Source organism: Lactuca sativa, chromosome 9 (assembly GCF_002870075.4).
Source record: "Lactuca sativa cultivar Salinas chromosome 9, Lsat_Salinas_v11, whole genome shotgun sequence".
Taxonomy (NCBI): Eukaryota; Viridiplantae; Streptophyta; class Magnoliopsida; order Asterales; family Asteraceae; genus Lactuca; species Lactuca sativa.
This window is the reverse complement of record NC_056631.2, coordinates 37,136,949-37,151,835: the sequence shown is the minus strand read 5'-3', so window position 1 is coordinate 37,151,835 and position 14,887 is coordinate 37,136,949. Positions and strand designations below refer to the sequence as shown.

The window sequence follows — 14,887 nt, the reverse complement described above, 5'->3', positions numbered from 1 at the left end:
TTAATACCTTTATTTATTTACGATTTTGTCATTCCGTGTAGATACAGTGGATTCGACGGAGTCCTCAGAGCTACCTCCGTGGAATCCATATCTATGCCCGAAAATTCAATTTTTTGTGTTTATATTTTGGAATTTAACCCTAAAAGATATCTATAACCGGAATTTTCTCAAAAATAAAGATAAAAATGTCATTTTATATCGACCAAGTTGCGAAACACGTGACAAAGCAAGCCAATACGAGTTAAAAAAGATTAAAGACGAAATACAAATTATCTTAACCATAAGGACCGTTTGTGTAACTTGTTAAATTCTTTCATAAGACAGCTGTTCTCCACATATTTTTTAAAATTCAAAAACGGCCCACGCACTTCGAAAAACCGGACCGTTACAACTCACTAACACTCACATTTCAAAATCCCGCTTCGTATTTTTCAAAAACTCAAAATTAAATTTCCTAAAACTCCAATAATTACCGTTAAACCCCTTCCTCACCTGTATAAATCCATATCAACACTCCTCCGCCCCACCACTAACTTTTCTCACTCTTCAAATTCACTCTCAAACAAACCCTAATTCGATAAATTTCTCTATTGATTCTACTTTTTCTTTTTGCAACCGAAAATGCGTGAGATTCTTCACATCCAAGGAGGCCAATGCGGCAACCAGATCGGTGCCAAGTTCTGGGAGGTAGTTTGCGCCGAACACGGCATTGATTCCACCGGCCGTTACCAAGGCGATTCAGATCTGCAACTAGAGAGGATCAATGTTTACTACAACGAAGCTAGTTGTGGGAGATTTGTTCCTAGGGCTGTGCTCATGGATCTTGAGCCTGGTACCATGGATAGTCTCAGATCTGGTCCATATGGTCAGATCTTCCGTCCCGATAACTTTGTTTTTGGTCAATCGGGTGCTGGAAACAATTGGGCTAAGGGTCACTATACTGAAGGTGCTGAGTTGATTGATTCTGTTCTTGATGTTGTCAGGAAGGAAGCCGAAAACTGCGATTGCCTTCAAGGTATTTCTCTTCGACATTTTCACAAACACTTTCTCATCATTCGGTTTTGTTATATGTTTTCTCTAAAACAGTTTTTCATCAGGCTGTTAATGAACATCTTACATGATTTTTTTAGTAGATCAGTATTTTTTTTTTCTTTTAGACATTTTCTCAAACACCTGTTGCTCATGAGAGTTTGGTTACTTGAACTGTGTATCTGTGTCTGTAGCCGATCTCACTTATAGATCTAGATCTATGTATCCCAAATAAGCGTTTTTTGACACGAACACTTGTAAATCAGGGGTTTCTGGTTTTCGATTTACATTCTCCAAATGCAGGGTTCCAGGTTTGCCATTCCTTAGGAGGTGGAACAGGATCCGGTATGGGAACCCTCCTGATTTCGAAGATCCGAGAAGAATACCCAGATCGCACCATGCTGACATTCTCCGTTTTCCCATCACCTAAAGTTTCCGATACCGTTGTCGAACCTTACAACGCCACGTTGTCAGTTCATCAACTTGTTGAAAACGCCGACGAGTGTATGGTTCTTGATAATGAAGCTCTCTACGATATCTGCTTCAGAACCCTCAAACTCACCACTCCTAGCTGTAAGATCTTCACTCCAAACTCATCTCAAATCATCACTTTTCCCAAATTTATGAACTAATTGATTGATTATGTCTATTTTTCAACAGTCGGAGATCTAAACCACTTGATCTCAGCAACAATGTCCGGTGTAACATGCTGTCTCCGATTCCCTGGTCAACTAAACTCCGATCTAAGAAAGCTAGCAGTAAACCTCGTCCCATTTCCCCGTCTCCATTTCTTCATGGTAGGCTTTGCTCCGTTGACCTCCCGTGGGTCCCAACAATACCGAGCCCTAACAGTCCCAGAACTCACCCAACAAATGTGGGACGCCAAGAACATGATGTGTGCAGCGGACCCCAGACACGGGAGATACCTAACAGCATCCGCCATGTTCAGAGGGAAAATGAGCACCAAAGAAGTGGATGAACAGATGATCAATGTCCAGAACAAGAACTCATCATACTTTGTGGAGTGGATTCCCAACAACGTGAAGTCAACTGTTTGTGACATCCCACCAACAGGTCTGAAAATGGCGTCAACATTCATTGGGAATTCGACTTCCATTCAGGAGATGTTTAGGCGTGTGAGTGAACAGTTTACTGCTATGTTTAGAAGGAAGGCTTTCTTGCATTGGTACACAGGTGAAGGTATGGATGAGATGGAGTTTACTGAGGCTGAAAGTAATATGAATGATTTGGTGTCTGAGTATCAGCAGTATCAAGATGCGACTGCTGATGAGGAGGGGGAGTATTATGAGGATGAAGAGGAGGAAGAAGGGCAGGAGATGTGATGGGTTTTGTTATTAGTTATTACTTATGAATCAACAATCCACGGAGTCCCAGTTTGTCGATCTTTGGCAAAGGGAAGAGTGGGTGGTGTTATTATGTTTTTGTGTTAGGATTCTTGAAACTTTATATGTTCGTTCTACTATCGTGCTATGGAGTAGTTTTTGATATATATTCGTGATGGGTTACTCTTTGTTGATGGTTTTAGTACAAAATCTAAATATTCATGTTGGCCCAATTACGTGTCATCACCTAAATGTCGGATGGGCCTTAACTAAGATTGATATAATGAGGCTTTTAAACGACAAGTGGTACGTATATATTTTTTTTGAAGACAAAATTGCAAAAATGGTCCCTGTGGTATGCAAAATTTTGGGGTTTTAGTCCAAACAGTGACTTTTTTGGTTTCGTAGTCTTTTTGGAGTGGTTTGTATGTGAAAATGGTCCCTTCGAAAATTGAAATGACTATAATACCCTTGGGGTATTTATTTTTCATTTTTCTTCCATTTTTTTTAAACTTAATATTTATTTATTTATTTTAACAATTAAAAAAATAATAAAAGACCCACCTCTCTCTCTCTCTCTCTCTCTCTCTCTTCTCTCTCTCTCTCTCTCTCTCTCTCTCTCTCTCTCTCTCTTGGATACCACCACCAAGGGAAGAGGAACTGGTGGCTGCCCTCACCTCTGTAACTCCTTTCCTCCTTCATTTTCTTTCCCGTCGATCAAATAGCCCAAACACCCTGCGTTCACTTCGTGTGCTACCCACCTCCACAGCCGACAACAAAAGGGGAAAGCAGCCGAGAGGAGCAACGGAGCAACCATATTGCCACCTTTGATGCTTCAACCATCTTCGAGCTTGTCACCGCCTTCAGCTCCTGCGCTTCTTCTGTCTCAGAAGGAAGGTGCGAATTGCATTTAGGGTGAGGATATCGTTCTCCAAGCTAATTGTTCCGTAATCTGTTCATGAAATTAGTAATCTTTCTAAACAACATCGCACATATTTGCTTCGAATTTCAGTCAGAATTCGTCTTATAGAAGCAAGATAAACACGAAAAAATCGTTCCAGAACAACAATGGGAGTAGCAATTGCAGCTTTTTGGAATTAACATTGAAATTAAAGGAGTGAAAACAACTAGGGTTTATTACTCTGTTTCTGTGCTTTTCTTCTACTTCTTTCTCTTGAGCTCAAAGACGTTTTAAATCCTCTGTTTTCAGATCCTTCGTCAAATCGATTCAGCCAACTGGAGGATAAGCTACTGGAGGATAACTGTAAACCTTTGGTGATTACTTACACAATTTTGATCGAGGCCACCATTTTTGATGGTGGGATTACTGAAGCAATGAATGTGATTTAGGGATTTTTTATATGAATGTGATTTAGGTACTTTTTGAATGTGATTTAGGAATTTTGATCAGGGCCACCATCTTCAACCCGATATGAATGTGATCTAGGGAATTTTGAAGTGATTTGGCTATGAAGGCGATAGGGATTCTTGGTTGTAAATGAAGAATGAGGAGAGAGAGAGAGAGAGAGAGAGAGAGAGGTGGGCCCTCTTATTTTTTTAATAATTAAAATGAATAAATAATTATTAAATTAGAAAAAAAATGAATTTAAAAATGGAAAATAAAATACCCCAAGGGTATTACAGTCATTTCACTATTCACAGGGACAAAAAACGCAATGAAACTAGCTCAAAAGGACCACCAATCCAAAAAAGTCGTGATTTGGACTAAAACCCCAAAAAAATGCATACCACAGGGACCATTTTTGCAGTTTTGTCTTTTTTGAATGACAAAACATTTATTAAAACCGGACTAAGTAAATAGACGGGTAGGTGAACAAACATTGTTACATAAACAAAGATCACCATACTGCGTAAATTTTTTGAAAACACACACAAAAAAAAAATTTAATTAATTAAAAACATAGAAATTTAAAACCTAAATTACTAATAAACATAAAAACATAACATATCAAAGCTATGTCACTTGGCAAACTTGTGTAGAAATATTTTTAAGGAAATTATATAATGCTCACTTCTTAAATAATTATTAAAAATTTAACATATATAATCGCATTTGTGTGTGAACACTGCTCAGCAAGGGGCCGATCGAGGAGTATTCGGGATTATGCTCTCCGCAAGGGGGGGGGGGGGTAGCGAGTATTCGGATGAGTAATCGGCCAACTCGGGAGTTTTACAACACTGTTGTAACAAATAAAACATTACACTACTTAATTAAAAAACATAAAAACTTAAAACACAGAAACCATAGACAAATACTACTTGTCGTCGTCACCATCCACATCGCCCTCATCCGCCTCGTCACCGTCTGCATTAGCATCGCCATCATCCTCTTCGTTTTCACCGTCATTTCCCCCTTGGAGTTGTCTTCCCCATATGTGATCGGTCAAATCATGACGTAGATTGTGATGTGTTTCACGATTTTATATTTCCAAAACTCTAGAGAAGTATGCCGAGCTGCCATCTTGTATTACTGCAGTTGGATTAAGTATATCGTTCCCGGTATATGAACAAATAGCCCTGCTTTTTTTTTCCTATTATCATGATATGTAAAATAACACAAACAGTCAACACCGTCGTCAGTTTTGCCCTATCCCATGTTCGCGCTGTATGTTTGATTATGTGTCACTTTTGTTTTAGGACTCCAAACGCTCGTTCCACATCCTTCCGTGTAGACTCCTGTTGTAACATCCCAAAATTCAAGACTAAAAAATTTCTTTTAATAAAACATTACTTTAAGCAAAGTCACCAATCCAAAACATAATCAAAGTATTATTTTCCAAAACACATGATCGTAATCAGAGTAAACATTCCCAAGCTATCTAATCTATAGTGTGTGCCATGCGATCACCCCGAGCTCTTCCCTCCGCTACCGGAAGTACCTGAAACCAAAACTGAAAACCGTAAGCATGAAGCTTAGTGAGTTCCCCACCCTACCACATACCATGCATAACCTCATACTGCACATATTGGGCCACGCCCGCTATCCTGGGCCTCGCCCCTACCCCGGGCCTCGCCCGCTACAACGGCCCCGCCGCTCTAGGCCCCGCCTGGCTTCAAGCCCCGCTCGGATACAGATCTGTTTCACTTAGGCCTCGCCTATCACAGGGCCTCGCCCACTAACATATAATAGCACAAAAACATATCACATCACATTACATAAGCTAAACACATGCTAATGAATCTTGTCTTAAGGCCTTGCCTGTCTCTGGGCTCCGCCCTTGTCCTGCTACTAATGAGTCATGGAACCCCATCCATACTCCTACTGATAGTGAGGTACGAGCCCAACCCACCCTCACTCCTTCCCTATCTTGAGCCTCGCCCCTGATCTGCTGCTATTGAGATGTGGAACACCATCCACACTCTGCTATTGGTGAGTTACGGGACCTCGCCCACACCCACCTTCCTACCAGGCACATACAAGTATCACACAGACAACAAGTATGAACTATCACATAAACCATTCCTTGGGCACCCGCCCGCTATCATTGGACCTCGTCCTGAATATCATACTAGCATACTGTGCCTAGGGCTAACCCCCGAGTCTTCTACTCATACTACATGGGTCGGCATTGTGGCCGTAGGCCCATTCACACAAAAGGGAAACTCACCTGCACTGGCTGAACTTGCTGCTGATCCCACTAGCTGTTGCCCGACAACTCTCTGAACTCCTGCTCCACTAGCTCCCCGAGCTACCAATATCAATGCAATACAGAGTCTAACTGACCCCCGAAAGACAACCAAGTCAACTCTGGTCAAAGTCAAGTCCTGGTCAAGGTCAACCTTCCAGGTCAACCTTACTCGTCGAGTCACCCTACTGACTTGTCGAGTTCATATGTTCAGAGTCCTTCCATTCGCGACTTGACTCGCCGAGTCAGTCCATGACTCGCCGAGTCTACCGATTCCCGAGTCCTAACCTGTCCAACTCACCGAGTCTCCATTCGACTCATCGATTTGAGTCTCAACTCGAAGGGTTTGGGGGTTTCGCGACCTGACTCGCTGAGACCAAGAACAGAGTCGCTGAGTCCAAGACAATCTTCAACAGGCTCGCCGAGTTGTTCTTCCAACTCGCCGAGTTCCTGCCCAACTTCATCCAACTCGACGAGTTGCTCATCCCACTCGTCGAGTTTCTCCTAATCTTCATGCTACTCGTCGAGTCCACTCAAAGGACTCGCCGAGTCCATTCAGATCTTCATACATGCAGAGGACTTTTGAGTCATGCATGGACTCCAAACTGTAGATTTACCCTTCCCAAGCCTATTCCTCACGTAAAGTTGCAAACTTTACATGTAGAGAAGGAGATCTAGGCTAAATACACCATAAACTAGAGTTTAAGGCAAAGAGGCTCCATAATCAACTCAAGGGAAGATACTTTATGCTTCTCAAGACCAAAATATGCTAAGATCCGAAGTAGCAACTTCAGATCTGGCTTCTAACTCAATGGATACTACACATAGCTAAAAAGCCCCAAAACTCACACATAGATCTAGGTGCAAAGGAGTCCAAGAACTAGTTTATTACCTCCAAATGCTCAGAAATATCTTCCCAAGCCCAAATCTATAGCCCCTTCTTGCACCTCCAAGATCCTTCTTCCTTCTCCAAGCTTTAATGCACTCTTCAAGGCAATAATTGGCTCAACAATGGATATGGCGGCTAGGGTTTAGTGTTCTGGGTTAGAGAGGCAGTAAAGGAACCCTAGGGAAGAGAATGAGGCACTTAAATAGGCTCCAAGTCCCGAATTTAGGGTTTTCCTTTTACAGACCAGACTCGCCGAGTCTCCTTGGCCGACTCGCCGAGTCGATCACTTACTCTTCGACCTGGATCTCGCTCGAACTTGTCGAGTTCCTCCTTGGACTCGCCGAGTCGTCCCTTAAAATTAGGGTTTCATTTCCTTTCTTGGCCTTCCTGACTTTGGGTGTTACAACTCTCCCCCACTTAAACTAAACTTCGTCCTCGAAGTTTGCTATGGCCCACCGCCTGCGATCTGCCTCCAATACCCCACCAATTATTCCAATCCCAGCTGCCTACCTTCGCTGGTCTTCCGCCCGGTCATTCTGACTAACATAATCCTCGCAGATAATAACCTCGGGTCATCCCTGACCCTGAACATTCTGGGAACTCAACTTGCACAACCGATAATCCTTCTGGTACTCTCCGAGTACTACACTGAACTCAGAGGGGTTCACCCCTTCTTTCCTTGCGCGATTTCCTTGCCTTCCCCAAGGCAATGCTACATAACCAACTATTTCCTCCGTTACGGTGAAGATCCTATCTTCACCAAATCCATTACTCCCGCTACCTCTTGTGCGGGTCATTATCGCCAGTATCCACTGGGCACTTCTTTCTGCTATAATTTGGTGTCGAGCACCCCACGATCAACTAACTGAATTTCATCATACACTGCATACCCGCACTGCTACTGACTGAAAGTTCTGCTATTCCTCATCTGTCTTCCGGATGAACTGAGACCACCCTGGTCCCACCAATCTATCAATATCTGGATTACCGGCTCCCACCGATCGTTGGTCCCAACACAACTACTAGTCGCTCCCAGCGACCTTTGAAGAAACTTCGACCGCCTATAACTGCTCAATCTATTATGCCATTCAGACACTACAATCCTTGGATCCCCGATCCCCTATCTTGACACTAAGGTCCCTATCAGGTCCCACCCGTGCTGCTAAAACTCACGGGCCTCGCCCATGGGTCCCACCCGCATCTATCCTTCTAGTCCCACTTGTCTAACCACTCTCGCTCGGGCCTCGCCCACGGGTCTCACCCAACTATACTACTGAGCAACCCTGCTCTCAGGTCTTACCTACACTGCTAATCCCATATGTGCCTCGCCCACGGGTCTCACCCAACTATATCCTGGAGCGGCCTCTCCCAAGGTCTCACCTCTCTAGGGCTATACGGGCAAACTCCCTATCATTCTCATCCACTACCCATTCCTGATCCCTATCTGATCACTAGGAGATAAGGGCCTCGCCCCAGCTTCGCTAACGAAGCTACCATGGAATGCTACGGCTTACCCGCAGTCTTACATCACTTTCCATCACTGACTGCTAGAACGAAAGCGCCCCATGCTATCAGCTCTTAAGATCCTCCTTCTGGACTCACTCGAGTCCTATAGGTGATCCACCAAATCTGAATTCCCAACCACGTACTAACCATCACCATCGCACGCACTAGTTGATGGGGAGTTTCTCAAACTCCCAACCCTGAACTCCTCAATCCATCAAAAGCTGAACTACTCCTTTTTTTTTTCCTTCTCGGAGGTCGCGCACTCATTCTGGGTCTGCGTGCTCCTACCTTTGCACACTCGGAGGATTCTCCCATACTTCGATCTTGCTTACCCCATGCTGCTCAATACTCAAAAGGAAGTCCCAATCCTTGCTACCATTCCATAATCAATCTGCTGAGGAAACCAAGCTTACCATAGCTAGAGATCTAACCAATCCATCTCTAGAACTACACCACTCCGAACTAGCGAGACGTACCAAGTCCCTCCCAAGCATGCTACAGTTACTGCATCCTATGTAACCTTCTCCAATAGAGCACATCCCCTAACTACCATACAAATATCCAAGGTATGCAGATGGCATATAACATAATCATAAGCAAGCCACACCATAATACTATACTCATACCAAAATTGACGCAGAACCATAACAATATAATCATGCACAAATAAAAGAACTGAAAACGGAATTCGCATACCTGCAACATCCGGCGATGCTCGCGTCTCCAAGGTAGCCATTTGAAAAGCCCTGCCTCCCACCGCATGCCCCTCTGCACGACCCTGACGGCCGTCTGTGATCCTCAAAGTTGCAGGGGCAGGTGCCATCACCTGTCCTGCTGAAAACAAACTGGGGCACTGGGCCTTCTTGTGGCCTCACTGATTATAGTGAAAACATATCGAGTCTGATCCCTGTGTGGTGGCAATAGTACAATCGCTGCTGAAATGACCAGTCTGACCGCACTTGAAGCAGCCAGACTCACCACCGCTACCACTCCTACACGTGCCCCTGTGCGCCCTACCACACTTCCCGCACTAGCTGCGGTCCTGATAATCCCTCGATCTCGAATCCGATCCCTTGGGCCTTTTGCCCGAACCCGCGGCTACCTAAAACTCATCCGGCTTCCTCTTCCGGATCTACTCCAAATCAATTTCCCTCTCTCTAACCCGAGAAATCATATCTTCAAGCGTCTTACAGCTGGATCTGCTCACGAACTCCCTGATTTTGTCCCTCAACATCTCATGGTATCGGGCCTCCTTCATCTCCACATCCGCGACATACTGCGGTACAAGAAGAGCCTTCTCCCTGAACTTGGCGGTGATCTCCGCCACAGTCTAAGTGGTCTGCGTCAAATCTTGAAACTCCCGTGCCAACTGCTGCACTTTAATAATTGGCGAGGACTCCGCCCTGAACATGGCCGAGAAATCGCTCCAAGTCATTGCGTCCAACGCGACATCATCCCCCAAAGCATGACCAATCTCCTCCCACCAATCCCTCGCTTTTTCCTTCAGAAGACAGGAAGCGAGTCTGACCTTGTCCCCTTCAGGACACCGGCTCGTACGGAATGCGTTGGCAACATCAGCCAACCATCTGCTGCTAGCGATGGGGTCCCTAACCCCATGATAATCTGGTGCCTCGCAAGCCCTGAACTCTCGAAATGTCAAGGTACGTGCTCCCATCAAAGCCATCATCTCCGTACGGAAGGCTCCGAGCCTCTCATCCAAAATCTCCAATATACCCTCCTTGACCGTGCCAAAGATCACATGAGTGTGATCTAGGATACCGTGCGTAACCTCAGCTGATATCAACTCCCTCATTCGCTCCTCAAGCTGCTCGGCTCCCGAACCCGAGCCTGATCCCTCTCCGACGCCTGATCTGCCCAATGGTCTCTCGCGCAACGTTACCATGTTGAAAATATAATACATCCACTATCAGAATACTTATCACTGCTGCGAGACCAAACACACACCCTACCAGGTTCCCGGTCTTGCCTCGGCGTTTCCCGAATTGAGTACGAATCCTCTGCTTTCAGTAGTACGGGCCCATACTACCTTCCACATCTATCCGTATGTTCCTCATGAATTGCTTTGACTCCACCAGGTCCCTTATCCACTACTACTGCTCCTAGCACTACCTCATCCTAGGCTTACGCTAGGGAAGCCTCTGACTCAACTCAAACTAGTCCTCAGTTGCTGAAGGTCTCCTTGTGATGCCAATTAGCCATTACCTGGATACCATCACATGTGACAAGGCTCAGATAATCCTTCGAGTAAAAGACTCGTCCCTACAACGGTTGGACTCAAACAAGAGCTGCGAAATAGGGCCAAATCCAGCACTCTAGGATTATTCAACCCTGATCACATGTGACGTGATGTATCCACCTGATAGCTAACTCCCACCACTCGGAATCCTATATTGCACAAAGCAAGCAACATTCAGACAAAGGGAAAATCTAACCACAACATACTCGAGCAATCATATCCACATAGCATGAATCTGAACCAACATGTAACACAAACTCATAAACTCAGGCATAACCTAAACAAGCTATCCTACTACTGTCTAATCAGCACTATCATGCAACTCAAAGCACATATAATAGGCACATAAGGCATCCTCCCTAGATCCTTAGTCCTAATCTAGCATGCTGTTCTACTAACTGATAATCAAATCATAAACTTGTATTGGTATTTTGGGGTACTTACTTGAGCTCGGCTGATTGCATGCACCACACCCTTTTTCTCTTTTCAAAGTTCTTTTCTTTCTGAATTATTTTTGCTTTTTCTAAAACTGTTTTCTTTCTCAAAACTCTCTTTTTACAAAATTGTCTTTTCATTTTGAAAACTTCTATACCAATTCCTCAGTTTGAGATCAGACACGCCCGAGAGCATGTCCGAATCCCTCAAACCAAGGCTCTGATACCAACTTGTAATGTCCCAAAATTCAAGACTAAAAAATTTCTTTTAATAAAACATTATTTTAAGCAAAGTCACCAATCCAAAACATAATCAAAGTATTAATTTCCAAAACACATGATCGTTATCAGAGTAAACATTCCCAGGCTATAAAACATTACATAGAAAACGTTAACAATTAAAACATTGTTTAGTTGAACCACTTCACATTGAAAACCAAATTAAAAAAACCACAACATTCGATCAATCAAAATATCAGAGTATCAATCCCAGAATAAACTCGTAACTGCGGAACCAAGAGAGTGTGTGTGTGTGACATGCTGCTACCGCGCCGGCTCCTTTCCCCTAGCTGAGGAGGTACCTGAAACCAAAATTGAAAACCGTAAGCACGAAGCTTAGTGAGTTCCCCCATAATACCTCATAACATGCAAGCATATAACAAACAACGTTCAGCTAGGAGTTACGGGCCTCGCCACACTCGGGAAATTAATTAGATTTTATAATTAACTTAATATTTTCTTTATTGTTATTAGTTTAATTTATTAAACTAATTTTATTTTATTTTAATATTAACATTAACTTGATTTTAAAACTACTTTGAGTTGATTTTACAATTAATTTAGTATTTTTTTAATGTTGTTTTTTTTAAAATTAATTTAATTTTATTCTATAATTAAATTAAAATTACTAGAAGTATGTTGCTATTAATAACCTAATTAAAGCTAAGTTGTAATGACCAACATTAAGTCACTAAAAGTATGTTGCTATTAAGTTGGCCAAACATTAAGTCACTAACTTAAGCACTTTGAAACCATATACAATACATTACTAGAAGTAAGTTGCTATTAATAATCTAATTAAGCCAAATGTATACAACCAATTTGCATATTCCAATTTCATCCAATTTCATACAATTAAGCCAAATGTATACATCCAATTTTATACAATTTGCATATTCCAATTTTATCCAATTTGCATATTCCAATTTCGCCAAAATGTATACATCCAATTTGCATATTGCAATTTCATCCAAGTTCATACAAATGTATACATCTAAATTTCATTTTAAAGCAATGTGGTATAAACATAAATTACAATCCAAAAAATGTATATATTCACGTCCAAAAATTTCGTTTATAAAACATTACATAGAAAACGTTAACAATTAAAACATTGTTTAGTTGAACCACTTCAAATCGAAAACCAAATTAAAAAAACCACAACATTCAATCAATCAAAATATCAGAGTATCAATCCCAAAATAAACTCGTAACTGCGGAACCAAGAGAGTGTGTGTGTGTGTGACATGCTGCTACCGCGCCGACTCCTTTCCCCTAGCTGAGGAGGTACCTGAAACCAAAACTGAAAACCGTAAGCACGAAGCTTAGTGAGTTCCCCCATAATACCTCATACCATGCAAGCATATAACAAACAACGTTCAGCTAGGAGTTACGGGCCTCGCCCACACTCGGGAAGATACGGGCCCTGCCCACACTTCGCTAGCCGGGAGGTACGGGCCTCGCCCACACTTGTGAAGATACGGGCACTGCCCACACTTTGCTAGCCGGGAGATACGGGCCTCGCCCACACTCTACTATCTGGGAGATACGGGCCTAGCCCACACTCCAACCTCGGAGAGATACGGGCCCTGCCCACACTCAACCGCTAACCCATAATATCCAAGTATCACACAGACAACAAGTATAAGCAACTCTATCATATTGACACATATATCAATGTAATTCAGGCTGTCATCAACCTGTATATCCTTTAGCGGCACCACCGCTGAATCGTCCACTAGACACTTCCGCAGCTGAGAAACATGGAAAGTGTTTTGGATCTGGCTGAGCTCGGCTGGCAGATCCAGCCTATACGCCACCTTGCCCACCCGGGCTACAACCCTAAACGGTCCGATGAATCTCGGGCCCAACTTGCCCCGCTTCCTGAATCGTATGACGCGTTTCCAAGGCGACACCTTCAAGAGAACCATATCCCCAACTTGGAACTCCAAGTCGGATCGACGCTTGTCGGCGTAACTCTTCTATCAACTCTGAGCAGTCTGAAGCCTGCTCCGAACCTGCTGGATCCTCTCGGTCGTCTTGAGCACCACTTCGGTGCTCCCCATGACTCTCTGGCCAACTTCACCCTAGCATATCGGGGTCATGCATCTCTGTCCATAGGGGTGTTCGTTTGGATGGATCGGTTTGATCCAATCCAATCAAGTGAATCCAAATTGATTTCGGTTTTAAAAACATGGATCCGAATAGTCCAAACTAAATTTAAATCCAATCCGATCCGATCCAATTACAATTCGGTTGGATCGGCTTTTATAATTTGGTTTTAAAAAACCGAAACATTTTACCACGAAAAATAATTATAAGATTACTAAACTTTACACAAGAATAAAAAAAATTACTTAGTTGTGATTTGAGATTAATAAACAACTAATAAGAAAATATATTATAGTTAGAAAACTTTTGAGTGAACATGCATATTAATGTTTTTTTATTCGGTGAAACGTTCCTATTTGAAAAAATAAATTACAAAATTAATAAAAAACTATAGATATATATTATAAATAGATAAATAAGAAATGTTTATTCGGTTTTTTTGGACTATTCGGTTCTTATTTTATAAACCAAAACCAATCCGAAATCCAAAATAATAATTCGGTTTTGTTGAAAACCAATCCAAAAATCCGAATATCCGAACCAAATTGTCCAATCCAAATTGTCCAATTGGATAATTCGGTTTTATCCGAATAGTGAACAGTCCTATCCGTCCATACAACATCTCGAATGGAGGGCGGTCGATACTCGCGTGGTAGCTGTTGTTGTAGGAGAACTCGGCCAAGGGAAGATAGGTATCGCAGCTACCACCGAATCCAACACGCCCGCCCGCAACATATCCTCCAAGGTCTGGATGGTCCGCTCGCTCTGACCATCCGTCTGCGGGTGAAAGGCGGTGCTAAAATGCAAACGAGTGCCCAACTCGTCATGAAATCTCTTCCAAAATCTGGGAGTAAAACGTAGATCCCTGTCCTTTCAACTCGCCGAGTTCCTGCCCAACTTCATCCGACTCGACGAGTTGCTCATCCCACTCTTCGAGTTTCTCCTAATCTTCATGCTACTCGTCGAGTCCACTCAAAGGACTCGCCGAGTCCATTCAGATCTTCATACATGTAGAGGACTTTTGAGTCATGCATGGACTCCAAACTGTAGATCTACCCTTCCCAAGCGTATTCCTCACGTAAAGTTGCAAACTTTACGTGTAGAGAAGGAGATCTAGGATAAGTGCACCATAAACTAGGGTTTAAGGCAAAGAGGCTCCATAATCAACTCAAGGGCAGATACTTTATGCTTCTCAAGACCAAAATATGCTTAGATCCGAAGTAGCAACTTCAGATCTGGCTTCTAACTCAATGGATACTACTCATAGCTAAAAAGCCCCAAAACTCACACATAGATCTAGGTGCAAAGGAGTCCAAGAACTAGTTTATTACCTCCAAATGCTCAGAAATATCTTCCCAAGCCCAGATCTATAGCCCCTTCTTGCACCTCCA

General features: G+C 43.0%; 1 protein-coding gene across 1 annotated transcript; it reads left to right on the top strand.

Moving 5' to 3' along the window:
- Window positions 1-522: 522 nt before the first annotated feature.
- Window positions 523-2,560, top strand: LOC111882692 (tubulin beta-1 chain). The gene is made up of 3 exons (XM_023879057.3): window positions 523-1,015; window positions 1,333-1,602; window positions 1,690-2,560. Exons 1-3 carry the CDS (start codon window positions 622-624, stop codon window positions 2,370-2,372), a joined length of 1,347 nt encoding a protein of 448 aa, XP_023734825.1. The 5' UTR covers window positions 523-621; the 3' UTR covers window positions 2,373-2,560.
- Window positions 2,561-14,887: the final 12,327 nt, after the last annotated feature.